This window comes from Aquarana catesbeiana, linkage group LG08 (genome assembly GCF_042186555.1).
Source record: "Aquarana catesbeiana isolate 2022-GZ linkage group LG08, ASM4218655v1, whole genome shotgun sequence".
Classification (NCBI taxonomy): Eukaryota; Metazoa; Chordata; class Amphibia; order Anura; family Ranidae; genus Aquarana; species Aquarana catesbeiana.
In genome coordinates, this window is record NC_133331.1 from 41,844,407 (window position 1) to 41,872,003 (window position 27,597).

General features: G+C 42.6%; 1 protein-coding gene across 2 annotated transcripts in view; it reads left to right on the top strand.

The window, feature by feature from the left end:
• The window catches only part of LG08H10orf90 (linkage group 08 C10orf90 homolog), a 367,755-nt gene that overhangs the window by 230,346 nt on the left and 109,812 nt on the right, over positions 1 to 27,597 (top strand). For both annotated transcript variants that reach the window (XR_012235628.1, XM_073595738.1), the window contains exons 5-6: positions 218 to 339; positions 2,674 to 2,851. Coding sequence is in view for 1 of the 2 variants with exons in the window: in XM_073595738.1 (XP_073451839.1) it covers positions 218 to 339; positions 2,674 to 2,851 (300 nt within the window). In the remaining variant the exon portion in view is untranslated. The remainder of the gene's footprint in view (positions 1 to 217; positions 340 to 2,673; positions 2,852 to 27,597) is intronic.

Here is a 27,597-nt window from a genome sequence, read left to right on the forward strand (position 1 = left end):
TTACAAAATTAAAGCCAGTTGTGTAGAGATGTACTGTCACGCCAGCCGTATAACTGTGTGACCTGCTTCATTTTCTGTGTCCAGGGTGTCTATCTATAGCTCAAAATATGCTGGTTAGAAATTGGAAAACTATGATGCTAGATAGCAATTTAGACATGCGATACACAACAGTTCAATTCTCCTATGGTATTTTAATATGTGCTTTTTCTTTCTGCAGGACACAGGTGGCATAAGTCGTGCAGTAACCGTGGAAGTTCCGATAAAGAGAACATGCCGTTACCAGAACTAGGTGAAAACAACAAAAGCAAGAAAGTGTCTCAAGAAACAATGAGTCTGCAGGTAAATATATTAATGCCATTTTTTTATTTATGAAGATACTCACCCTTCCAAGAATGCTGCACTTCTTTGAACAGTAAACATTACTCATTTCATAAAAAATGCAGCATTGCTTACACTCATGACCCGAAACAAGCTACTTGATTAGTAAGCCCTGCAGCTGAATTTATCATATTGTATTCTTTATCTGCATATTTTTTACCAAGACTAGCTTACTTCTGAAAGAATATGTAAGTCACAAATGGGACCTGATTTATGAACAATAGAGCAAGGAAACCACAGTAAATGTGAAGTGGTTGCCTTTAGCAATTAGCATGTTTGCATAGAATGAAAAACAGAATCGCATTTATGAAAACTCAAGGTAAAATAAAGCTTTTGGGATAGTATTTGATACTGAATGAATGAATGAATGAATGACTCGTATAGAGCTGCAAATGCGAACTGAATCGCCTCAAGGCGCAACGGGGCAATGAAACAATGTGTAAAATAATCATATTTAAAATTATTTTGCAAACTTTTTTTTTCGCAGTTGTTTTTTCTAAGTTCCCTGTGTAAGCTCCGAGTTGTTTGGCATGCACAGGGCTTTGTCTCTGCCTACATGTGACTGTGTTGGGCCTGCCAGTTAGCTGCTTTGGTGCCCAACACTGCATCATGCGAAGGAGAGGTAATCATATGCTTCTTCTTTACAAAGTTGGGGGGGGGGGGGGGGGTTGGAACAAACAGAAGTACAGGCAGCAGGAGACAGTTAAGTGAACCCGTCTCTTTGCTCAGCATTATCAAAGCACAGATGCACTTTACAGCTCAGGTCTTCACTTTCTTTTACACATTTAGTAATGGTTCAGAAAAAAAAAAACATACTTTCCTGGCACAGCAGGTAGAAGTTTTTCTTCCTAGAGCATGAAGTGCTCTAGAGTTTCCTGGTAGAGGACTGAACTGACTTTGGACTCGATAAAACACAGTGAACCAACACCAGCAGATGACACGGCTCTACAAATCATCACTGACTGTGAAAACTTCACACTGGACCTCATGCAACTTAAATTCTGTGCCTCTCCACTCTTCCTCCAGACTCTGGGACCTTCATTTCCAAATGAAATGTAACATTTTCCACAGTCTGTGATGATTTAGAGAGCCATGTCACCCCATGCTGGTGTTGGTCCACTGTGTTTTATCAAGTTCAATGTCAGCTCAGCCCTCTACCGGGAAATTCTAGAGCACTTCATGCTTCTCTCTGCTGATCAGCTTTATGGAGATGCTGAATTCATTTTCCAGCAGGACTGGGCACCTGCCCCCCCTGCCAAAAGTACCAATACCTGGTTTAATAATCATGGAATCACTGTGCTTGATTGGCCAGCAAAATCGACTGACCTAAGCCCCATAGAGAATCTGTGGGGTATTGTCAAGAGGAAGATGAGAGACACCAGACCAAACAATGCAGATGAGCTGAAGACCGCTATCAAAGAAACCTGGGCTTCTATAACACCTTAGCGATACCACAGGCTGATCACCTCCATGCCACGCCACATTGATGCAGTAATTCATGCAAAAGGAGCCCAGACCAAGTATTGAGCGCATACTATACTGTACAAGGACATACTTTTCAGTAAGCCAACATTTCTGTATTAAAAATACTTTTTTTTATTGGTCTTATGTAATATTGTAATTTTCTGAGATACTGAATTTGGGGTTTTCACTAGCTGTAAGCCATAATCATCAAAATTAAAAGAAAGAAATGCTTGAAATATAATACTCTGTGTGTAAATAATCTAAAATAAAATATGAGTTTCACTTTTTTGAATAGAATTACTGAAATAAATTAACTTTTTGATGGTATTCTAATTTCATGAGATGCACCTGTGTATATATATATATATATATATATTTATATATATATTTATATATATATATATATATATATGACTATATATATATAGACTACTGGCTCCCACCACACTATATACCCACAGAAAGATTACAGGGCTGTCCTTTAAAGAGTGTAATTAGACTCCTTGATATAACACAAGAAGGGGGTGCTGGACACAGGATGGCTCTGAATTTCTGACTTGATCAACAGATATTTTTGTACTCATCAAACAGATTTAAGTGGTGTGATATACTAATTACAGGATGAAAGGTCCTGGCCAGGTTGGTTATATCCCCATATGTACAGTAGATCTTTTAAATTGTTACATATTCCTGGAGTGAACGTTTCAGGAAAACTATTCCAGTTCCTTTGTAGATCTGCACAGTTTACAGTAAAAAGGAAATGTACACATCAAAAGGAAAACCAAGGTCTTGATAATCAGGTGGATATTTGCATACATTTTATTTTAACAGGAAGCTCTAGAACACCACAGACCAGACTTTATTTGTAATTCCCAAGAACGTGTCCACAAACTGGAGCTCATGGCACGACAGAGAAAAACACAGAAGCAAGAAGCACCAGGGTCAAGACTTCAAGCAAAACCAATTCACCTGAGAAAGAAAGTGTTCACTGTTCCCCATCCTCTAAGTGGTTAGTACATCAGATGTTACTGGTTTATAAATTTTTACAGGCTTCTCCAACTAGTAGTATAAGCTAGGTTATTGACTCCATGGATACAATGGCTTTTAAGTTGTAAAGTTTTTTTTTTTTTAAATAACGAACATGTTATACTTACCTTCTCTGTGCAAGGGTTTTGCACAGAGTGGCCCTGATCCTCCTTTTCTGGCGACCCCCCCCCCCCGGCGTCGCTCCTGGCTCCTCCTCTTCTCGAGTGCCCCCACGGAGAGAGCCACATTCCATGGGGGCACTCCCAAGTCCTGCTGCCTATAACAAGCATGCTTTCCTGCATATACAGACTGATTTTACTGTTGTAGGTTTAGTAACACTTTAAAGAACGAATATTAGCTATCACAAAAGGATTTCTATAAGCATAGCATAAGCATTAAAACGCTGTGTCAGAAAGTAAAGGAAAAAAAAACCCAAAAACTTTTTCTTTTCACCATTAAAACTATGTGCTTACGGAAACAGGAGGAAATACAGCCTTTTATGTACAACAGATCACATCTTCTGGACCAGAGGCCAAGTGACACAAGTGATACCACTAGCTTATGGTGGATAAATTAGATACATTAATTCTGCTTTTACTTTGAAATAAGAATACAGAAAAAAAACCTTCAAGGCCTCATTAAGCAAGTATATAATAAACATTTTCTCCTGGATATTGTGCTGACAATACAGCAAAAATGCAGATGTGATCCCTCTGTGCTGAGTCAACATACTACCCGTTCCCTCTATAGGCATTGTCTCAGGAATTTCAAGCAAAGGATAAAAGCATTAGGCAAAACTGCTAATGTGCTCAGAGAGGCAGAACACACCGTGTAGGTGTGAGGTATGTGTAAAGTCGTTTCATATTGCTGCAGGCTAATGACTCTTCTCTTATTTTATATCTCTTTTTCAGAAATAATTGTCTAGGAATTAAGTTTTCTTTTTAGACTAGACTGCAATTTCAGCAAGTGGTTTTCACAAAAAACGTTGGGTAATGTAATACATCTGGCATTGGTCTCAAAGCCCTAGAACAATTATGAACTTTTATGCGTCTCTGTGTCCCAGTAATAAGCAATTTTTTTTATGAAGAAGAGCAATTGTATTTGTTTGGAATGTCCATATGTAATCAATAAAACAAATTGTGCCTCAGCATATTTTACAATGTAACAGTGACAGAATTTCCACATTATAAAGTTTCCATGTGTGGCTCCTTTTCCATATCACGTCACCCTTTTAGGGCAGCGTGGTGAGCAATCACTCACAATGTTGGAGGGTCACTTGCAAAACACGCTATTAAATCTGCCACTAAATATGAATGTCTCTATTGCAAAGCTATTTGGAAAATTATAGTTGCCTGGCTCCCACTCTGAACCTCTTGCTTCAGTATCTTAAAGCGGTTGTAATTACCTTTACATATATGAATATGCGGTTATCCTAGGTTAAACAATCCCTCCTATACTAGGTCAACCCCCACTGCGCTAAAGATGGTTAACAATGATGATCTTAATCACCTAGTTAAAAGTTCCTACCTGCAGCTGCCACTTAATGTAAACAAATAGTGTAAATTAGATTTAAATAAGTGCGTGTGATCAGAGTAAAGACCCCACGTGACAAATTAAATCGTGGCGCTATCACTCTACCACCTCTAAGGTGGAAAAGTAAACCTAACACACACCTTATGATCAGTGCCTCCCTGTGTATATTGCAAAGAAATATAAAATATAAACAATTATGATGATGCGTGCAATAGTGCTATAATGAAAACATACTATTGATAAGTTCACACCAAAAAATGTGTCAAATCACCACGAAATAAACAATAAATGTGACTTGGTGTCAATATCTCTCAGATGCTGTTGTATATATATAAATCCATCAAGTCCGTGAGCATCCCCGCACACTTCTATACGAATGACTGTGTAAATAAAGTCTCTTCAATATCACACAAGTGTGCCAACACGTGTCCACATCAGTGCTAAAGTAAAAAAACTGGTGCATCCACAAATTCCTTATTTATAGGAGTGTGATTTCTTCTAGTGCAATCTTCCACCACACCTCTGTGTTCAGTGACCACTCTCCCAATGGACAGCCACTCACCAGCTCCTCATGCCTCCACTTGCGTGTGAGGCTAAAAGACATAGATGTCCATTTCTATTGGCAGGGTTTAAATCTTATCCATCCGGAAGATCATTCCATGTGAAGACAAGAAAAACTTCCAATAGTGTAATACTGTAAAACTCTTTTAATAAATCACACTAAAGAAACCACTTCAACAGTTTCACTCACATTGTGTAAAAAAATGTAAAACCACAGCAAACTCCACAGCAATCTGTCAGGTGTAATCTCAACCGGCTGCTAAGATCAATCTCTCAGGGGGGTATGCGGTCACGGCGGACCCTCTATGAGCTAGCGTATAGGAAGTATCTCTCACCCTCTCCCCGCTTGCCTCTTAGATAGATTACGCCGTCTCCCCCACTCGGTAATCCGTGCAGCTAACCTCCTTCTGTCACACGTACGTGGTGTTATCCTGTATACGGCCACGCCCCCAACATGTTTCGATGCGCTTGCATCTTAATCATGGGATAGGCCGCTTCAGATCCCCATCATTCGTTTTATCCCTCCCCTCACCAATCGAATGAGGAGTCTCAGTGCGCATGCGCACCTGATCATTCGGCGCCTGCGCCTTACGAGTGTCCCCGTGAGCGCAAACCCCCGTCAGTAGAAACAGCAGACCTAGACTTGCTGCTGTATTTTAACCCTGACATGTCAAATAAAATCAATCACCTATTACAGCGGTATATGCACATAACATCCTGCATTACCATAACAATGCTAAACAATATACATAATATCGGTATCCCCACAGTTCTAGATATTACAACGATCTATTCAATGTGGTTCAGGACTCAATTTGACATCATGCCTACTATAATCCATGTGTTCAACCAATAATATTAATAAAATACCCATAAGGTAGATATTAAAAATGACTACATAATGCCCAAATGACCCAATTTCAACCTACAGTTGAGAATGGTCACTCTTATTAATATAATGTTACAAAAATCTCTAATCCTATTGTTAAAAATAGTATGGTGGATCGGTATATATTTAAAAATATATAAAATATACATATATCTCTAATCCTATTGTTAAAGATAGTATGGTGGATCGGTTTATTAACATATCTGCTAATTAAAATTACATGGACTTAATAATCCCTATAAAATCCCTAACACATGATAATTCATAAAAATAGCCCCCCATTCATCACGACGTCAGGGCATATGTGGGATAGGGGACTAAGTAGTTTACCAACCTATAAAATCTGTCTAAAAATCATTCAGAAAGCAATTTAGGTCCAATTCAATGTTGAGGCCTCTCGGGGTCAAACTCTTAAAGCGAAATATCCATTCCGTTTCTCTTTGTGAGAGGTCTCTTACCCTGTTGGACCCCCTCCAGGATGGGTGGACCACATCGATGCCACAAAATTGTAACAGCGAGGGGTCTTGTTGATGTTTATCTCTAAAATGCATGGATACACTATGATATTTGTAGCCGTTTTTTATGTTGGTGATGTGTTCATTAATACGGACTTTCAACTGTCTTTTGGTCCTTCCAACGTAATATAAGCCACATGGACACCACATCAGGTATACCACATGTGTGGTGGTGCAGGTGCTAAATTCCTTAATTTCAAATCTTTCCCCTTCTCTGTTAACAACACTCATAATACCTCTGTTGCTGACCCTAACCGTTTTACAACAAATGCACTTCCTACAACAGAAAAAACCTTTGAAATCAAAGGATAACGGTCTTAGTTTGGGAGGATCCAAGATCTTCTTTACTATCTGGTCACCTATATTTGGGGCCTTCCTGTAAATGAACTTTGGCCCTGCTGGTAGTATTCCTCCTAAGTGTTTGTCTTTACAGAGAATATACCAGTACTTTTTATAAATGTTCTCGATGTCCCTGTATTGATAGTGAAAGCCCGAGATGAAGCTCAATTGGTGCTCAGAGTCCCCTCTCGCTGTTTCTTTTTCCTTCAGGCACTGTTCCCGGGGGATATTGGCTACCTCGTGCACAATTTTGGTGAGGTCTTCATCTCTGTAACCCTTCTGGATAAATCTTTCTTTCAAAGTGTTAGATTGTGTCATAAAATCCTCCAACTGAGTACAGTTGCGACGGATCCGCAATAGCTGACCCTTTGGGATATTTTTTATCCATGACGGATGATGACCGCTAGTTACGGACAGGTAGCTATTGCGGTCCGTCGGTTTGAAGTACACCTTAGTTTTTAATGAATTATTCATTTTTTCAATCGTAACATCTAAAAAGTTGATTGATGCATCACTGATCGAGTATTCCAACTTGATGTTATTTGTATTCCTATTTAGTTGTCCAAGGAAAATATCCAAAGTGTCCCTAGAGCCTTCCCATATCAGCAGGATATCGTCAATGAATCTTCGGTAGAAGATCAATTCAGGCCTGCTGCTATTGAACACCTGTCTATCCTCCCATTCAGACATGAACAGGTTGGCGAGGCTAGGGGCATATTTAGCCCCCATTGCCACGCCAACCTGCTGGGAATAGAAGTGTCCATCGAACCAGAAGTAGCTGTGGGACATGCAGAAATCCAGTGCATGTCCCACAAACTTCTTCTGTATAAATGGGATGTCATCCCTTTTACTCAGTGCCCAATTCAGGGCTAACGATGCATCTTCATGTTGTATACTTGTGTAGAGTGACGCTACGTCTGCGGTTACCAAGTAAGATGTTACTTCAGGATTGAGCTTCACTTGTTCCAACAGACGCAGTAAATCTGAGGTGTCTTTTAGATATGCTCTCTATGGGGTGAGAGCCCTAAACCCCAAGGAAAGAAGATATCTAGTACCCAGTGCCAACCGTATACCGGTGATATACACATTACCTAAGGTGCATAAAAACACTCAAAATCCCCCACCGCGACCCATAGTGAATGGGATTGGATCCGTAACAGCAAGACTAGGCGAATACTTGGATAAATTCCTCCAACCCAGTGTAAAAGCGACGAGAGCATATCTAAAAGACACCTCAGATTTACTGCGTCTGTTGGAACAAGTGAAGCTCAATCCTGAAGTAACATCTTACTTGGTAACCGCAGACGTAGCGTCACTCTACACAAGTATACAACATGAAGATGCATCGTTAGCCCTGAATTGGGCACTGAGTAAAAGGGATGACATCCCATTTATACAGAAGAAGTTTGTGGGACATGCACTGGATTTCTGCATGTCCCACAGCTACTTCTGGTTCGATGGACACTTCTATTCCCAGCAGGTTGGCGTGGCAATGGGGGCTAAATATGCCCCCAGCCTCGCCAACCTGTTCATGTCTGAATGGGAGGATAGACAGGTGTTCAATAGCAGCAGGCCTGAATTGATCTTCTACCGAAGATTCATTGACGATATCCTGCTGATATGGGAAGGCTCTAGGGACACTTTGGATATTTTCCTTGGACAACTAAATAGGAATACAAATAACATCAAGTTGGAATACTCGATCAGTGATGCATCAATCAACTTTTTAGATGTTACGATTGAAAAAATGAATAATTCATTAAAAACTAAGGTGTACTTCAAACCGACGGACCGCAATAGCTACCTGTCCGTAACTAGCGGTCATCATCCGTCATGGATAAAAAATATCCCAAAGGGTCAGCTATTGCGGATCCGTCGCAACTGTACTCAGTTGGAGGATTTTATGACACAATCTAACACTTTGAAAGAAAGATTTATCCAGAAGGGTTACAGAGATGAAGACCTCACCAAAATTGTGCACGAGGTAGCCAATATCCCCCGGGAACAGTGCCTGAAGGAAAAAGAAACAGCGAGAGGGGACTCTGAGCACCAATTGAGCTTCATCTCGGGCTTTCACTATCAATACAGGGACATCGAGAACATTTATAAAAAGTACTGGTATATTCTCTGTAAAGACAAACACTTAGGAGGAATACTACCAGCAGGGCCAAAGTTCATTTACAGGAAGGCCCCAAATATAGGTGACCAGATAGTAAAGAAGATCTTGGATCCTCCCAAACTAAGACCGTTATCCTTTGATTTCAAAGGTTTTTTCTGTTGTAGGAAGTGCATTTGTTGTAAAACGGTTAGGGTCAGCAACAGAGGTATTATGAGTGTTGTTAACAGAGAAGGGGAAAGATTTGAAATTAAGGAATTTAGCACCTGCACCACCACACATGTGGTATACCTGATGTGGTGTCCATGTGGCTTATATTACGTTGGAAGGACCAAAAGACAGTTGAAAGTCCGTATTAATGAACACATCACCAACATAAAAAACGGCTACAAATATCATAGTGTATCCATGCATTTTAGAGATAAACATCAACAAGACCCCTCGCTGTTACAATTTTGTGGCATCGATGTGGTCCACCCATCCTGGAGGGGGTCCAACAGGGTAAGAGACCTCTCACAAAGAGAAACGGAATGGATATTTCGCTTTAAGAGTTTGACCCCGAGAGGCCTCAACATTGAATTGGACCTAAATTGCTTTCTGAATGATTTTTAGACAGATTTTATAGGTTGGTAAACTACTTAGTCCCCTATCCCACATATGCCCTGACGTCGTGATGAATGGGGGGCTATTTTTATGAATTATCATGTGTTAGGGATTTTATAGGGATTATTAAGTCCATGTAATTTTAATTAGCAGATATGTTAATAAACCGATCCACCATACTATCTTTAACAATAGGATTAGAGATATATGTATATTTTATATATTTTTAAATATATACCGATCCACCATACTATTTTTAACAATAGGATTAGAGATTTTTGTAACATTATATTAATAAGAGTGACCATTCTCAACTGTAGGTTGAAATTGGGTCATTTGGGCATTATGTAGTCATTTTTAATATCTACCTTATGGGTATTTTATTAATATTATTGGTTGAACACATGGATTATAGTAGGCATGATGTCAAATTGAGTCCTGAACCACATTGAATAGATCGTTGTAATATCTAGAACTGTGGGGATACCGATATTATGTATATTGTTTAGCATTGTTATGGTAATGCAGGATGTTATGTGCATATACCGCTGTAATAGGTGATTGATTTTATTTGACATGTCAGGGTTAAAATACAGCAGCAAGTCTAGGTCTGCTGTTTCTACTGACGGGGGTTTGCGCTCACGGGGACACTCGTAAGGCGCAGGCGCCGAATGATCAGGTGCGCATGCGCACTGAGACTCCTCATTCGATTGGTGAGGGGAGGGATAAAACGAATGATGGGGATCTGAAGCGGCCTATCCCATGATTAAGATGCAAGCGCATCGAAACATGTTGGGGGCGTGGCCGTATACAGGATAACACCACGTACGTGTGACAGAAGGAGGTTAGCTGCACGGATTACCGAGTGGGGGAGACGGCGTAATCTATCTAAGAGGCAAGCGGGGAGAGGGTGAGAGATACTTCCTATACGCTAGCTCATAGAGGGTCCGCCGTGACCGCATACCCCCCTGAGAGATTGATCTTAGCAGCCGGTTGAGATTACACCTGACAGATTGCTGTGGAGTTTGCTGTGGTTTTACATTTTTTTACACAATGTGAGTGAAACTGTTGAAGTGGTTTCTTTAGTGTGATTTATTAAAAGAGTTTTACAGTATTACACTATTGGAAGTTTTTCTTGTCTTCACATGGAATGATCTTCCGGATGGATAAGATTTAAACCCTGCCAATAGAAATGGACATCTATGTCTTTTAGCCTCACACGCAAGTGGAGGCATGAGGAGCTGGTGAGTGGCTGTCCATTGGGAGAGTGGTCACTGAACACAGAGGTGTGGTGGAAGATTGCACTAGAAGAAATCACACTCCTATAAATAAGGAATTTGTGGATGCACCAGTTTTTTTACTTTAGCACTGATGTGGACACGTGTTGGCACACTTGTGTGATATTGAAGAGACTTTATTTACACAGTCATTCGTATAGAAGTGTGCGGGGATGCTCACGGACTTGATGGATTTATATATATACAACAGCATCTGAGAGATATTGACACCAAGTCACATTTATTGTTTATTTCGTGGTGATTTGACACATTTTTTGGTGTGAACTTATCAATAGTATGTTTTCATTATAGCACTATTGCACGCATCATCATAATTGTTTATATTTTATATTTCTTTGCAATATACACAGGGAGGCACTGATCATAAGGTGTGTGTTAGGTTTACTTTTCCACCTTAGAGGTGGTAGAGTGATAGCGCCACGATTTAATTTGTCACGTGGGGTCTTTACTCTGATCACACGCACTTATTTAAATCTAATTTACACTATTTGTTTACATTAAGTGGCAGCTGCAGGTAGGAACTTTTAACTAGGTGATTAAGATCATCATTGTTAACCATCTTTAGCGCAGTGGGGGTTGACCTAGTATAGGAGGGATTGTTTAACCTAGGATAACCGCATATTCATAGATTTACCTTTTACTCACTAGCAGCTATGGACCCCTTTAATTACCTGTCTAATAGGCAGATGAACCCTGAACATGTATTTTCCACTAACGTAGAAATGACTGTTGAAGAAGAGGACTACTCAGTGACATTAAGGTCACTAGAGAACCTCCTAGAAAAGCAAATTAAGGCGTGGTGGGACGTGTTCACCTTTGAGCACTACCAGAGGGAAAATTTAATTTTTAGAAGTTTAAGGTGGGATGTACCCCCACAGGATGGATTAAACGATCCAGGTTTTATGGAAGAATGGCTACTATTTTTTAATAAAGTGGGAAGGGAACTACAAGATCTGGTTCTAAAAAGAAAACAATTCAAATTAGGAAAGATTAATGAAAGCATTAAAAAGATACAGGATAAATTGGAACCCATAAAGGAATCCAACCAAATGAAAGACTTCAATACTAACATGAAGAAGAAATTAGAGAAAGTGGATCGTGAAATACAAAAAAAGAAGGTGAAGAAGTTCACGAGAGATTCAAATGATTTTAGAATGAATAAGATATACGCATGGCAGAACACAAATGTTGGTGAACAGGTAGCAACCACTGGTGAACCAGGCCAAGAGGTGGAACCTGTTGTAAAGAAACTGATACCTAAATCATCCCAGAAGAAACATGGGCAAAAAAATATGGTGAAGAGAACTGAACAAGGGTCTACAAATTCCCCCCAGAATAAGGGGAATCAAGTGATTAACACAAATTACAATAAGGAGTTTGCTCATTCCCCTAGACCTTTCCGACAGGAGAGAGGGGACTATAATTATTACTCACCTGGGCCCTATAGGGGCAATACACCCCAGGAAAGGGGTGGATATGACTATCGATCACCATATAGAAGAGATAATACACGAGGATATCCCCCTCCACAGGATGACCAGCAGTGGAGACAATATCCCCCGGTGTACCACCATCCAGAGAGAAATGAAGTTCCATTATATAATAGATACTCTGGTTTGGATGAAACAAGTTATTACCAACAGTCGTACAACCAGGCTTTTTTAGGACCACGGGGGAGGGGAGGGAAGCGGGGTACTCCGAGAGGATATCCCCGAGCACAACAACAGGGGGGTGGAGGAAGACCTGGACCCCCACACATGCAAAATATGAACACAAAGCCCCCACCAAAAGAAGGAGGGGATGTAGGGGAGGTAGATCCAAGCAACCCAAGAAAACGGTTGAGGGACATGTAAACACTGGGATTTACAATTTAAGTGGGATTGAGCTGGACCACAAAGAAATTAATATTTTGAATTTGGGCCTTAAATGTGCTCCGAAAAAGAGAATGAATAAGTTCCAGGTGTACATTGATACACATAAGTTCATTCGCTCATTAAATATAAAAAAACATTTTTTGAGCCATCCAGTGGAAGCAGGAATGAGAGCAGCACAAGTACCAGATAGAATAGATAGTGGTCTAAAAAACAAATCAATTTTTAATCCCCAGATTCAAAATAATCACTATGTGGAGGTTTTTAAAAATTTGGTGCTGAAAGACATCGAGGACCTCCCAGTAAAGAAAGGAGTGAATCCCCAGTATATTAAAGAGGGGATAGAGTCCCTGGAAAACAGGAAAAATATTATTATTCGCCCAGCGGATAAAGGTGGAGGAGTGGTAGTCATGGAGAAGCGATTTTATTACGAACAATTGGTGGAGCTATTAAGTGACCAAGATACGTATAAAAAACTGAAATCTGATCCCACTGACTCGTATAGCATTCAACTGGCGGCATTGGTAGATTGGGGGTATGGGGTGAGAGCCCTAAACCCCAAGGAAAGAAGATATCTAGTACCCAGTGCCAACCGTATACCGGTGATATACACATTACCTAAGGTGCATAAAAACACTCAAAATCCCCCACCGCGACCCATAGTGAATGGGATTGGATCCGTAACAGCAAGACTAGGCGAATACTTGGATAAATTCCTCCAACCCAGTGTAAAAGCGACGAGAGCATATCTAAAAGACACCTCAGATTTACTGCGTCTGTTGGAACAAGTGAAGCTCAATCCTGAAGTAACATCTTACTTGGTAACCGCAGACGTAGCGTCACTCTACACAAGTATACAACATGAAGATGCATCGTTAGCCCTGAATTGGGCACTGAGTAAAAGGGATGACATCCCATTTATACAGAAGAAGTTTGTGGGACATGCACTGGATTTCTGCATGTCCCACAGCTACTTCTGGTTCGATGGACACTTCTATTCCCAGCAGGTTGGCGTGGCAATGGGGGCTAAATATGCCCCCAGCCTCGCCAACCTGTTCATGTCTGAATGGGAGGATAGACAGGTGTTCAATAGCAGCAGGCCTGAATTGATCTTCTACCGAAGATTCATTGACGATATCCTGCTGATATGGGAAGGCTCTAGGGACACTTTGGATATTTTCCTTGGACAACTAAATAGGAATACAAATAACATCAAGTTGGAATACTCGATCAGTGATGCATCAATCAACTTTTTAGATGTTACGATTGAAAAAATGAATAATTCATTAAAAACTAAGGTGTACTTCAAACCGACGGACCGCAATAGCTACCTGTCCGTAACTAGCGGTCATCATCCGTCATGGATAAAAAATATCCCAAAGGGTCAGCTATTGCGGATCCGTCGCAACTGTACTCAGTTGGAGGATTTTATGACACAATCTAACACTTTGAAAGAAAGATTTATCCAGAAGGGTTACAGAGATGAAGACCTCACCAAAATTGTGCACGAGGTAGCCAATATCCCCCGGGAACAGTGCCTGAAGGAAAAAGAAACAGCGAGAGGGGACTCTGAGCACCAATTGAGCTTCATCTCGGGCTTTCACTATCAATACAGGGACATCGAGAACATTTATAAAAAGTACTGGTATATTCTCTGTAAAGACAAACACTTAGGAGGAATACTACCAGCAGGGCCAAAGTTCATTTACAGGAAGGCCCCAAATATAGGTGACCAGATAGTAAAGAAGATCTTGGATCCTCCCAAACTAAGACCGTTATCCTTTGATTTCAAAGGTTTTTTCTGTTGTAGGAAGTGCATTTGTTGTAAAACGGTTAGGGTCAGCAACAGAGGTATTATGAGTGTTGTTAACAGAGAAGGGGAAAGATTTGAAATTAAGGAATTTAGCACCTGCACCACCACACATGTGGTATACCTGATGTGGTGTCCATGTGGCTTATATTACGTTGGAAGGACCAAAAGACAGTTGAAAGTCCGTATTAATGAACACATCACCAACATAAAAAACGGCTACAAATATCATAGTGTATCCATGCATTTTAGAGATAAACATCAACAAGACCCCTCGCTGTTACAATTTTGTGGCATCGATGTGGTCCACCCATCCTGGAGGGGGTCCAACAGGGTAAGAGACCTCTCACAAAGAGAAACGGAATGGATATTTCGCTTTAAGAGTTTGACCCCGAGAGGCCTCAACATTGAATTGGACCTAAATTGCTTTCTGAATGATTTTTAGACAGATTTTATAGGTTGGTAAACTACTTAGTCCCCTATCCCACATATGCCCTGACGTCGTGATGAATGGGGGGCTATTTTTATGAATTATCATGTGTTAGGGATTTTATAGGGATTATTAAGTCCATGTAATTTTAATTAGCAGATATGTTAATAAACCGATCCACCATACTATCTTTAACAATAGGATTAGAGATATATGTATATTTTATATATTTTTAAATATATACCGATCCACCATACTATTTTTAACAATAGGATTAGAGATTTTTGTAACATTATATTAATAAGAGTGACCATTCTCAACTGTAGGTTGAAATTGGGTCATTTGGGCATTATGTAGTCATTTTTAATATCTACCTTATGGGTATTTTATTAATATTATTGGTTGAACACATGGATTATAGTAGGCATGATGTCAAATTGAGTCCTGAACCACATTGAATAGATCGTTGTAATATCTAGAACTGTGGGGATACCGATATTATGTATATTGTTTAGCATTGTTATGGTAATGCAGGATGTTATGTGCATATACCGCTGTAATAGGTGATTGATTTTATTTGACATGTCAGGGTTAAAATACAGCAGCAAGTCTAGGTCTGCTGTTTCTACTGACGGGGGTTTGCGCTCACGGGGACACTCGTAAGGCGCAGGCGCCGAATGATCAGGTGCGCATGCGCACTGAGACTCCTCATTCGATTGGTGAGGGGAGGGATAAAACGAATGATGGGGATCTGAAGCGGCCTATCCCATGATTAAGATGCAAGCGCATCGAAACATGTTGGGGGCGTGGCCGTATACAGGATAACACCACGTACGTGTGACAGAAGGAGGTTAGCTGCACGGATTACCGAGTGGGGGAGACGGCGTAATCTATCTAAGAGGCAAGCGGGGAGAGGGTGAGAGATACTTCCTATACGCTAGCTCATAGAGGGTCCGCCGTGACCGCATACCCCCCTGAGAGATTGATCTTAGCAGCCGGTTGAGATTACACCTGACAGATTGCTGTGGAGTTTGCTGTGGTTTTACATTTTTTTACACAATGTGAGTGAAACTGTTGAAGTGGTTTCTTTAGTGTGATTTATTAAAAGAGTTTTACAGTATTACACTATTGGAAGTTTTTCTTGTCTTCACATGGAATGATCTTCCGGATGGATAAGATTTAAACCCTGCCAATAGAAATGGACATCTATGTCTTTTAGCCTCACACGCAAGTGGAGGCATGAGGAGCTGGTGAGTGGCTGTCCATTGGGAGAGTGGTCACTGAACACAGAGGTGTGGTGGAAGATTGCACTAGAAGAAATCACACTCCTATAAATAAGGAATTTGTGGATGCACCAGTTTTTTTACTTTAGCACTGATGTGGACACGTGTTGGCACACTTGTGTGATATTGAAGAGACTTTATTTACACAGTCATTCGTATAGAAGTGTGCGGGGATGCTCACGGACTTGATGGATTTATATATATACAACAGCATCTGAGAGATATTGACACCAAGTCACATTTATTGTTTATTTCGTGGTGATTTGACACATTTTTTGGTGTGAACTTATCAATAGTATGTTTTCATTATAGCACTATTGCACGCATCATCATAATTGTTTATATTTTATATTTCTTTGCAATATACACAGGGAGGCACTGATCATAAGGTGTGTGTTAGGTTTACTTTTCCACCTTAGAGGTGGTAGAGTGATAGCGCCACGATTTAATTTGTCACGTGGGGTCTTTACTCTGATCACACGCACTTATTTAAATCTAATTTATACCTTTACATATACCCTGTGAAGTGACTGGCCTCAGGTGATGCACAGAGATTAAACAAATCTTCCTACATAATATACCTTTTATACCTGCAGTCTTCTGTTCTCTATATCCATTCGAAGTCCAGAATTTATAAAGCTTGTCTGAGCTGTCAGAAAACAGAGCTGAAATTACAATCTGCAGAGCTCAGTGAGGAGAGCTCTGAGCGCTGATTGGAGGGAAGGGACATACACCCCCTTCACACGGCACACAGGAACAGAGAAAATGAAGTTCAATGCTTCTGAGCATGCGTTGAATTGTTTCCGAGCATACGTAGGAATTTTGCGTGTTGGAATTGCCACAGACGATTGCATTTTTGGATAGGAACTTTTCCCGACCGAAAAATAGAGAACCTGCTCTCAATCTTTTGCTGGCTGGAATTCCGCCAGCAAAAGTCCAATGGAGCATACACACGGTCGCATTTTCCGACGAAAAACTCTCATTGGCCTTTTGTGGGCCGAAATTACGATCGTGTGTACGCGGCATTAGTGCTCTAGATTGAGACAAGTACACACTATTGCAAGTTCTAACAAGCAGAGCTCTCTGATTCCTACTGTTTTAAAGTGTAGTGTAAATTGTAGTTGTACTGTCTACCCTCAAAGGGTTTCTAAACGCTCTTTTTTTTTTTTTTTAAGAAAAACAAACATATCATACTTACCTCCATTATGCAGTCGGTTAAGCACAGAGTGGCCCCAATCCTCCTCTTCTGGGGTCCCTCAGCGGCGCTAGTAGCTCCCCCTCTTCTTGAGTGCCCCGTCGGAGAAGCGCTCTCCTTCGGGACACTCGTGCAGGTGCGCTCTTGAATTCTGCTTATTAACACAGAAAGCAGGACTCAGCACCACCCCCTAGCGCCCTCGGCTGCGCTGCTTTCAATCTATCCAATCAGGACACAAGACACCAGCTAGAGCTGGTGTGCTAATCCCCGGGGAGAAAAAAAACGCGTTCAGTTAAGTAAAACAGGGGGTCTGGGGGGCTGCAGCTTGACACAAGGTTTTTCACCTTAATGCATAGAATGCATTAAGGTGAAAAACCACGAGGATTTACAACCCCTTCAAGTTGTAAAGCACTGCGTAAACTGTCAGCGCCATATCATTCCTGTATAATAATAATAATAATATACAGCGATGTGCTTTATTCACTTTTTATGTCTGAGGTTCACAACCACTTTAAATCACTGAACCAGAGCAAGCATTCGGTTGCAGATAGAGACCTTTGACTTAGCTGATTTGTATACTCTTACCATGTCAGTGATTCAGGAACTAGTGAAGGTAGCAAGTTATCATAACAGTTAGTCAACTAGAACTTTCCGAAAGGGCCAGAAAAGGCAACCTTCATAGTTTTTTCTTGCTATATAATACATATTTCTGTCAGTTATGTAATCATTAATACCGTATTTATGGGCGTATAACACGCACCCAAGTTTAGGAGGGAATTTTAAGGAAAAAAACTTTTTAAGGAAAAAAATTTACATTTAAATGCCCATCAATGCAGCCTTATCAGTGTCCATCTGCAGCCTTGCACAGCGTCCATCTGCATGCTTGTCCAGTGTCATTTGCAGCCTTGTCAGTGTCATTTGCATGCTTGTTCAGTGTCATTTGCAGCCTTGTCAGTGTCATTTGCATGCTTGTTCAGTGTCATTTGCAGCCTTGTCAGTGTCATTTGCATGCTTGTTCACTGTCATTTGCAGCCTTGTCAGTGTCACTTGCAGCCTTGCAGCCTTGTCAGTGTCATTTGCAGCCTTGTCAGTGTCATTTGCAGCCTTGCAGCCTTGTCAGTGTCATTTGCAGCCTTATCAGTGTCCATCTGCAGCCTTGTCAGATCATTTGCAGCCTTTCCCTTGTTACTGTCACTGCAGTTTAAAAATGGCGCCGCCGAGATACACAGAGCCGGTCCAGTGTATCTCGGCTCCTCTCGGCTCCTCTCGCAGTCCCGCCCAGTCCCGCCCTATGATGGACATACCACACGTGCAATAGCGGGACTGAGCCTGACTGTGAGTCGAGCGTTGCCGATATGCATACATAGCCGAGTGTACTCGGCTAGCTCCACTCACAGTCACGCCCAGTCCCTGTGTTATGTCCATCATAGGGCGGGACTGGGCATGACTGTGAGCGGAACTAGCCGAGCCTAGCCGAGTACACTCGGCTATGTATGTATATCAGCAGCCGGCGCTCGCTCTTCTCACAACCAGGGATCGGCGGGGATCGGCGTATAACAGCACCCACGATTTTCCTCTGATTTTAAGGGGAAAAAAGTGTGTGTTATATGCCGATAAATACGGTATATCATGAATTTTTTTTTTTTTTTTTTCCAATACTTTATTTTTGCAAGCAAAACATACGGTAAATACAGAGACCATACACTGATATCAGTATCTAGAAGCATAAAGAATAAGGAACATTCCGGTTCTCAGAAAACATTATGTTGGTAATCTCATCTAATACTTCTATCGCAGATGGTGATCTGCTCTATCAGAGGAGTCTCTGTATTCCGCATGTCAAATTTTTACGGAAAAGACCGTGTAGGAAGGACTCCGGGGGATCGAGGGAAACCCGCAAAGTCCCATTCAAACAGGGGGGGGGAAACCCAAAAATAAATATAAACAAATCAACATAAATAACAAAAAAAACAGGAAGAAGGGGGGGAGAGGGATGACAGGGAATAGGGAAAAATTTTCCCTTCCATCCGCCCGAACCCAGACCGTAGGCTTTGCCAGTTATCCTGTTATGCAGTGAGTGTTCACAAGACTAGTTCCGCTGAACCAGTACCGCGTATTCCTCAGAGTACACAAATTCGTGCCACCAAAACCATCTTCTAGAAAATTTCTCATTAAGACCCCTTTCGGTGGCCACCAGATCTTCCATCGCATGAATGTCAGCAACTTTTTTCAACCAGACGGCTATGAACGGAGGCTGTGTCTGCTGCCAGAACAGAGGAATGCATCCCTTAGTGGCTGTAATCAAAAGGGGCAGAATGGACTTCCTATATGCTTTACTTAGTATTAGGGAAGAGCTTCGAGTTCGAGTCGAACTCATGTTCGACTCGAACATTGGCTGTTCGCAAGTTCGCCGAACAGCGAACAATTTGGGGTGTTCGCGGCAAATTCGAATGCCGCGGAACACCCTTTAAAAGTCTATGGGAGAAATCAAAAGTGCTAATTTTAAAGGCTTGTATGCAAGTTATTGTCATAAAAAGTGTTTGGGGACCTGGGTCTTGCCCCAGGGGACATGGATCAATGCAAAAGTTTTAAAAACGGCCGTTTTTTCAGGAGCAGTGATTTTAATAATGCTTAACCACTTAACAACCGGCCCATAGCCAAATGACGGCTACAGGGCGGTTGTTTAACTCTGGGAGGGCGTCCAGGGAAGTCCTCCCAGAATTCTGCTCTCGCGCGCCCCCTAGGGCGCGCACTCGAGAGCATCCGTGACCGCCGGGTCCAGAGGACCCGGCGCATCACAGATCCCGGTAAATGGCCGCTGATCGCACCCGTTTACCATGTGATCGCTCCGTCAAATGACGGAGCGATCACATATAAACAAACCGGCGTCATCTGATGACGCCGGTTCCTCTCCTCCCCCTCTCCTCCCCTCCTGTGTACCGATCGGTACACTGTAAGCGGAGAGGGGGATGGATGGATGGCTGCAGCGTTGTGGGCTGGATGTGTAGTGCCCACAGCGCTGCACAGAGACATCCAGCCATCCATCCATCCATGCTCAGCCATCCCCACTACTCTGCATGCCCTGCAATGCTGTGCAATACTCTGCAATTCCCTCTGCAATGCCCCACAATACTCTGCCATACCCTGGAATACCCCGCAATACTCTGCCATACCCTACAATACCCCGCAATACTCTGCCATACCCTACAATACCCCGCAATACTCTGCCATACCCTGGAATACCCCACAATACTCTGCCATACCCTACAATACCCCGCAATACTCTGCCATACCCTACAATACCCCGCAATACTCTGCCATACCCTGGAATACCCCGCAATACTCTGCCATACCCTGCAATACCCTGAAATACCCCACAATACTCTGCCATACCCTGAAATACCCCACAATACTCTGCCATACCCTGCAATACCCTACACTACCCTGCAATACTCTGCCATACCCTGCAATACCCCGCAATACTCTGCCATACCCTGGAATACCCCGCAATACTCTGCCATACCCTGCAATACCCTGCAATACTCTGCCATACCCTGGAATACCCCGCAATACTCTGCCATACCCTGGAATACCCCGCAATACTCTGCCATACCCTGCAATACCCTGAAATACCCCACAATACTTTGCCATACCCTGCAATACCCCGCAATATTCTGCCATACCCTGCAATACCCTGCAATACTCTGCCATACCCTGCAAACCCCGCAATACTCTGCCATGCCCTGGAATACCCCGCAATACTCTGCCATACCCTGGAATACCCCGCAATACTCTGCCATACCCTGGAATACCCCGCAATACTCTGCCATACCCTGGAATACCTCGCAATACTCTGCCATACCCTGCAATACCCTGAAATACCCCACAATACTCTGCCATACCCTGCAATACCCCGCAATATTCTGCCATACCCTGCAATACCCCGCAATACTCTGCCATACCCTGCAATACCCCGCAATACTCTGCCATACCCTGCAATACCCCGCAATACTCTGCCATACCCTGCAATACCCCGTAATATCCCGCAATACTCTGCCATACCCCGCAATACCCAGCCATACTCTGCAATACTCAGTGATACCCAGCCATACCCAGCCATACTCTGCCATACTCTGCCATACCCAGCCATGCTCTGCAATACCCTGCAAAAATCTGCAATACTCTGCCATAACCCGCAATACTCTGCCATACCCAGCCATACTCTGCAATACCCCGCAATACCCAGCCATACTCTGCAATACTCGGTGATACCCAGCCATACTCTGCCATACCCAGTCATACTCGGCGATATTCTGCAATACCCATCCATGCTCAGCCATACCCGGCCATGCTCAGCCATACTCTGACTCTGTATGTGGCTGTGGAACTCTCACACATGTGGTATCGCCATACTCAGGAGGAGTAGGAGAATCTATTTTGGGGTGTCATTTTTGGTATGTACATGCTATGTGTTAGAAATATTGTATAAATGGACAACTTTGTGTTAAAAAAAAAAAAAGCGTTTTAACCACTTCCCGCCTTCCGTCATACGACGTCCTTGACTTTGTGTGGGGATATCTGAATGATGGGTGCAGCTACAGGCATCATTCAGATATCAGCTTTTTCAGCCAGCGATTCCCTACACCATAAGAACAATCATAGCGGCTGTTACACTGCTTGATCGTTCTTACGGGAGGCGAGAGGGGACGTCCCCCCCTCCCGCCGCCCTCCGGTGCCTCTACCGACTCACCGCTACGATTGAAGCCAGGATCTTTTGTTTTTTTTTGTTTTTTTATTTCAGGCACAGCCTAGAGGTGAGATGTGGGGTCTTATTGACCCCATATCTCACTGTAAAGAGGACCTGTCATGCCATATTCCTATTACAGGGGATGTTTACATTCCTTGTAATAGGAATAAAAGTGATCAAAAAAATTTTTTTTTGGAAAAAAGTGTCAAACTAAAATAAATAAAGTAAAATGAACAATAAAAAAAAAATACATTTTTTTTAAAGCGCCCCTGTCCATGTGCTCACATGCAGAAGTGAACGCATACGCAAGTCCCGCCCACATATGAAAACGGTGTTCAAACCACACATGTGAGGTATCGCTGCGATCGGTAGAGCGAGAGCAATAATTCTGGCCCTAGACCTCCTCTGTAACTCAAAATTTGTAACCAATAAAAAATTTTAAATCGTCGCCTATGGGGATTTTTAAGTGGCGAAGTTTGGCGCCATTCCACAAGCGTGTGCAATTTTAAAAGGTGACATGTTAGGTATCTATTTACTCGGCGTAACTTCTTCTTTCATATTATGCAAAAACATTGGGCTAACCTTACTGTTTTGGTTTTTTTTTTAAAGCAAAAAACTGTTTTTTTTCCAAAAAAAACGCGTTCGAAAAATTGCTGCGCAAATATCGTGCGAGATAAAAAGTTGCAATGACCGCTATTGTATTCTCTAGGGTCTTTGCTAAAAAAACATATATAATGTTTTGGGGTTCTATGTCATTTTCTAGCAAATAAATGATGATTTTTACATGTAGGAGAGAAATGTCAGAATTGGCCTGGGTGCTCCAGAACGCCTGATGGTGTTCCGTGCATGTTGGGCCTCTGTATGTGGCCACGCTCTGTAAAAGTCTCACACATGTGGTATCGCCATACTCAGGAGTAATAGCAGAATGTGTTTTGGGGTGTAATTTGTGGTATGCATATGCTGTGTGTGAGAAATAACCTGCTAATATGACAATTTTGTGAAAAAAAAAAAAAAAGAAAAAAAAAAACTTGATTTTGCAAAGAATTGTGGGAAAAAATGACAACTTCAAAAAACTCACCATGCATCTTTCTAAATACCTTGGAATGTCTTCTTTCCAAAAAGGGGTCATTTGGGGGGTATTTGTACTTTTCTGGCATGTTAGGGTCTCAAGAAATGAGATAGGCCATCAGTACTTCAGGTGTGATCAATTTTCAGATATTGGCACCATAGCTTGTGGACGCTATAACTTTCACAAAGACCAAATAATATACATTAATTTGGGTTATTTTTACCAAAAATATGTAGCGGTATAAATTTTGGCCAAAATATATGAAGAAAAATTACTAATTTTCAACATTTTATAACAGAAACGAAGAAAAATTTATTTTTTTACAGATTTTTCGGTCTTTTTTCTTTAATAGCGCAAAAAATAAAGAACCCAGCGGTGATTAAATACCACCAAAAGAAAGCTCTATTTGTGTGAAAAAAAGGACAAAAAATTAATATAGATACAGTGTTGCATGACTGAGTAATTGTCATTCAAAATGTGAGAGCACCAAAAGCTGAAAATTGGTCTGGTTATTAAGGGGGTTTAAGTGCCCAGTGGTCAAGTGGTTAAAGTCAAACAATAAAAGTGTAATATCCCTTTAAATTTCGTAGCTGGGGGGTGTCTATATATTTAAAACTACTCGCGGCTATTGCATTGCCGGTCTGACAATACACATAAAAGTTCATTGATAAAAATGGCATGGGAATTCCCCACAGGGGAACCCCGAACTAAAATTAAAAAAAAAAAATGACGTGGGGGTCCCCCTAAATTCCATACCAGGCCCTTCAGGTCTGGTATGGATATTAAGGGGAACCCCTGCCAAAATTTAAAAAAAAAATGACGTGGGGGTCCCCCTAAATTCCATACCAGACCCTTCAGGTCTGGTATGGATTTTAAGGGGAACCCCGTGCCAAAAAAACAAAAGAAAACGGCGTGGGGTCCCCCAAAAAATCCATACCAGACCCTTATCCGAGCACGCAACCTGGCAGGCCGCAGGAAAAGAGGGGGGACGAGAGAGCGCCCCCCCTCCTGAACTGTACCAGGCCACATGCCCTCAACATTGGGAGGGTGCTTTGGGGTAGCCCCCCAAAACACCTTGTCCCCATGTTGATGAGGACAAGGGCCTCATCCCCACAACCCTGGCCGGAGGTTGTGGGGGTCTGCGGGCCGGGGGCTTATCGGAATCTGGAAGCCCCCTTTAACAAGGGGACCCCCAGATCCCGGCCCCCCCGTTTGAAATGGTAAGGGGGTACAAAAGTACCCCTACCATTTCACTAAAAAACTTTCAAAAATGTTAAAAATGACAAGAGACAGTTTTTGACAATTCCTTTATTTAAATGCTTCTTCTTTCTTCTTTCTTCTATCTTCCTTCATCTTCTTCTTCCTTTTCTGGTTCTTCTGGCTCTTCTGGTTCTTCCTCCGGCGTTCTTGTCCAACATCTCCTCTGCGGCGTCTTCTATCTTCTTCTCCTCGGGCCGCTCCGCACCCATGGCATGGGGGGAGGCTCCCGCTGTTCTCTTCATCTTCTTCTCTTCTTCATCTTCTTCTTCTTCTTTTCTTCTCTTCTTCTCTTCTTCATTTTCTTCTACGGGCCGCTCTGCATCCATGCTGGCATGGAGGGAGGCTCCCGCTGTGTGACAGCGTCTCCTCGTCTGACGGTTCTTAAATAACGGGGGGTGGGGCCCCCCTCTGACGCACGGTGACTTGACGGGACTTCCCTGTGACGTCACGGGGAATGCCACAGGGAAGTCCCGTCATGTCCCGTGCATCAGAGGGGGGCGGGGTCACCGGGTGGCCCCGCCCCCCGTTATTTAAGAACCGTCAGACGAGGAGACGCCGTCACACAGCGGAGCCTCCCACCATGCCAGCATGGATGCGGAGAGGCCCGGAGAAGAAAATGAAGAAGAGAAGAAGAGAAGAAAAGAAGAAGATGAAGAAGAAGATGAAGAAGAGAAGAAGATGAAGAGAGGAGCAGGAGCCTCCCCCCATGCCATGGGTGCGGAGCGGCCCGAGGAGAAGAAGATAGAAGACGCCGCGGAGGAGATGCTGGACGAGAACGCCGGAAGAAGAACCAGAAGAGCCAGAAGAACCAGAAGAAGAAGAAGAAGATGAAGGAAGATAGAAGAAAGAAGAAAGAAGAAGCATTTAAATAAAGGAATTGTCAAAAACTGTCTCTTGTCATTTTTAACATTTTTGACAGTTTTTTAGTGAAATGGAAGGCCTTACCATTTCACACGGGGGGGCGGGATCTGGGGGTCCCCTTGTTAAAGGGGGCTTCCAGATTCCGATAAGCCCCCCGCCCGCAGACCCCCACAACCACCGGCCAGGGTTGTGGGGATGAGGCCCTTGTCCTCATCAACATGGGGACAAGGTGTTTTGGGGGGCTACCCTAAAGCACCCTCCCAATGTTGAGGGCATGTGGCCTGGTACGGTTCAGGAGGGGGGGTGCTCTCTCTTCCCCCCCTCTTTTCCTGTGGCCTGCCAGGTTGCGTGCTCAGATAAGGGTCTGGTATGGATTTTTGGGGGGACCCCACGCCATTTTTTTTTTTTTTGGCACGGGGTTCCCCTTAAAATCCGTACCAGACCTGAAGGGTCTGGTATGGAATTTAGGGGGACCCCCACGTCATTTTTTTAAAAAATTTTGGCAGGGGTTCCCCTTAATACCCATACCAGACCTGAAGGGCCTGGTATGGAATTTAGGGGGACCCCCACGTCATTTTTTTAAAATTTTTGGTTTGGGGTTCCCCTGTGGGGAATTCCTATGCCATTTTTATCAATGAACTTCTATGTGTATTGTTGGACCGGCAATGCAATAGCCGCGATTAGTTTTAAATGGCTTTTATCCTTCGAAATGTCATTTTGCTGTCAGACTGTTCCAAACACGGGAAACATGCGCCCCTTTTGTTATGGAAATGATTAAGAGCTCCAATCGAGCCCAAGGTTATCTGCTGCTGTCTCTAATTAGAAAGTGTGGCTATGCATGCATATAAAAGTAAACACTCTGAGACACGCTCAGCTCCGTTACTTTTTACACTTCTGATTTATTCAAGGCGGTGCTAATGTTTTATACACACAAATACGTCACGTCATTGCTATGTTAGTCTAATAGGTACATCTCATTGGTTAGGATAGAAAAGAACATGGAGAATCTTCATAACGAGGTTTGGCTGTCCTTGGTTTTATCTTCAGTTCCGCGTTCTTCTGATGTGTGGGATGTAGGGGGTATCCGCCATTTTGAGAAGAATATAGGAACAGAGCTAATCTGTATACTTATATAATTAGTAAGGAGAAAAATATGTATGCACATAAGAAAATAGACATTTTCAGATTATTATTATTATTTACATCACATTCCTTCACAACCCCCCCTAAAATGACTATTTTCTCTTTTCTGTCCCTAATATCTAAAGGTCCCACTTTGGCCTGGCCCTTCTCCTCAGCAACTCTTTTAGGCTGTATATAGAATTGGGCAGCAACTGTTCACTTCCCTCCTCGATACAGCTGGAGAGGTGCAGTCAGGTGCTATCTATCCCTAAAACCCTATAGGATTGTGAGATTATGGACAGGGAGTGACTGTAGGGGAGTGAAGGGTTTGTCATCTTCCATCATAAGGAGGTCCTCTTCTTCTTGGTGGAGAAATGTAGGTGTGCTATTGTCTACAGCCTTGTTCATTAACTTTTTACGAAAGGTAGAATACAGCATAAAATCAGGGCTAAAAGAACCAGGATTATTAATACCCTTACCCGTATCTGGGCGAGCACCTTCTGCCACCCACTCATCCAGCTAAAATATTGGTCCCATGGGTCTGTGATACCTGAGTTCTTCTTCAACTCCAATGACAGATCTTCTAATTTCTTTATAGCTAGAGTAACCTTACCATTTGGGCCAGTATTATCAGGAATGTATGTACAACAGGTTCCCGTTTTTTCCTATGATTTTACAAAACACCTCCTTTCCCAGCTAGCACCATGTCTAAGGCCACCCGGTCCTAGAATGTCATGTAGGAAGTGGGGGCTAACTGGTCAGCAATTTCCTGGAGGGCATCTTTAGGGTAATTTACAAATCTCTGTTGGTTATAATATGTGTAGTGTCAGGTCACCTAGAGGCTGGGTGACAGATGCACACCGTTGGGATCAGGAGTGCACCGCAAGGTAGTGGACCCTACGGCTGACTGCTGCGGATTGAACCCTGGGAGGTTCAGGAAGCAGCTCTACTGGATCACTGACACAGATCCCACTGGGAGCTAGAGCATAGATTCCCCAGGGCGCGGAGTCTAAGAGCCAGCAGGTGTTCACCAGAGCCTTTAATGGTAAGGATGGACTGCGCTGCAGTCTGGCTCCAGGTTGCGGCCCCCAGGGTCTCACAGCTCACGCTCACGGTAGACTACAGGAGAAGAGGAAGGAGGCAGCAGGCTAGAACAACAAGGAAAGTAAGGGACAAGCCAAGGTTCAGGGTCACAGGCAAACAGGGATGGTTGGGAACACGCCAAAG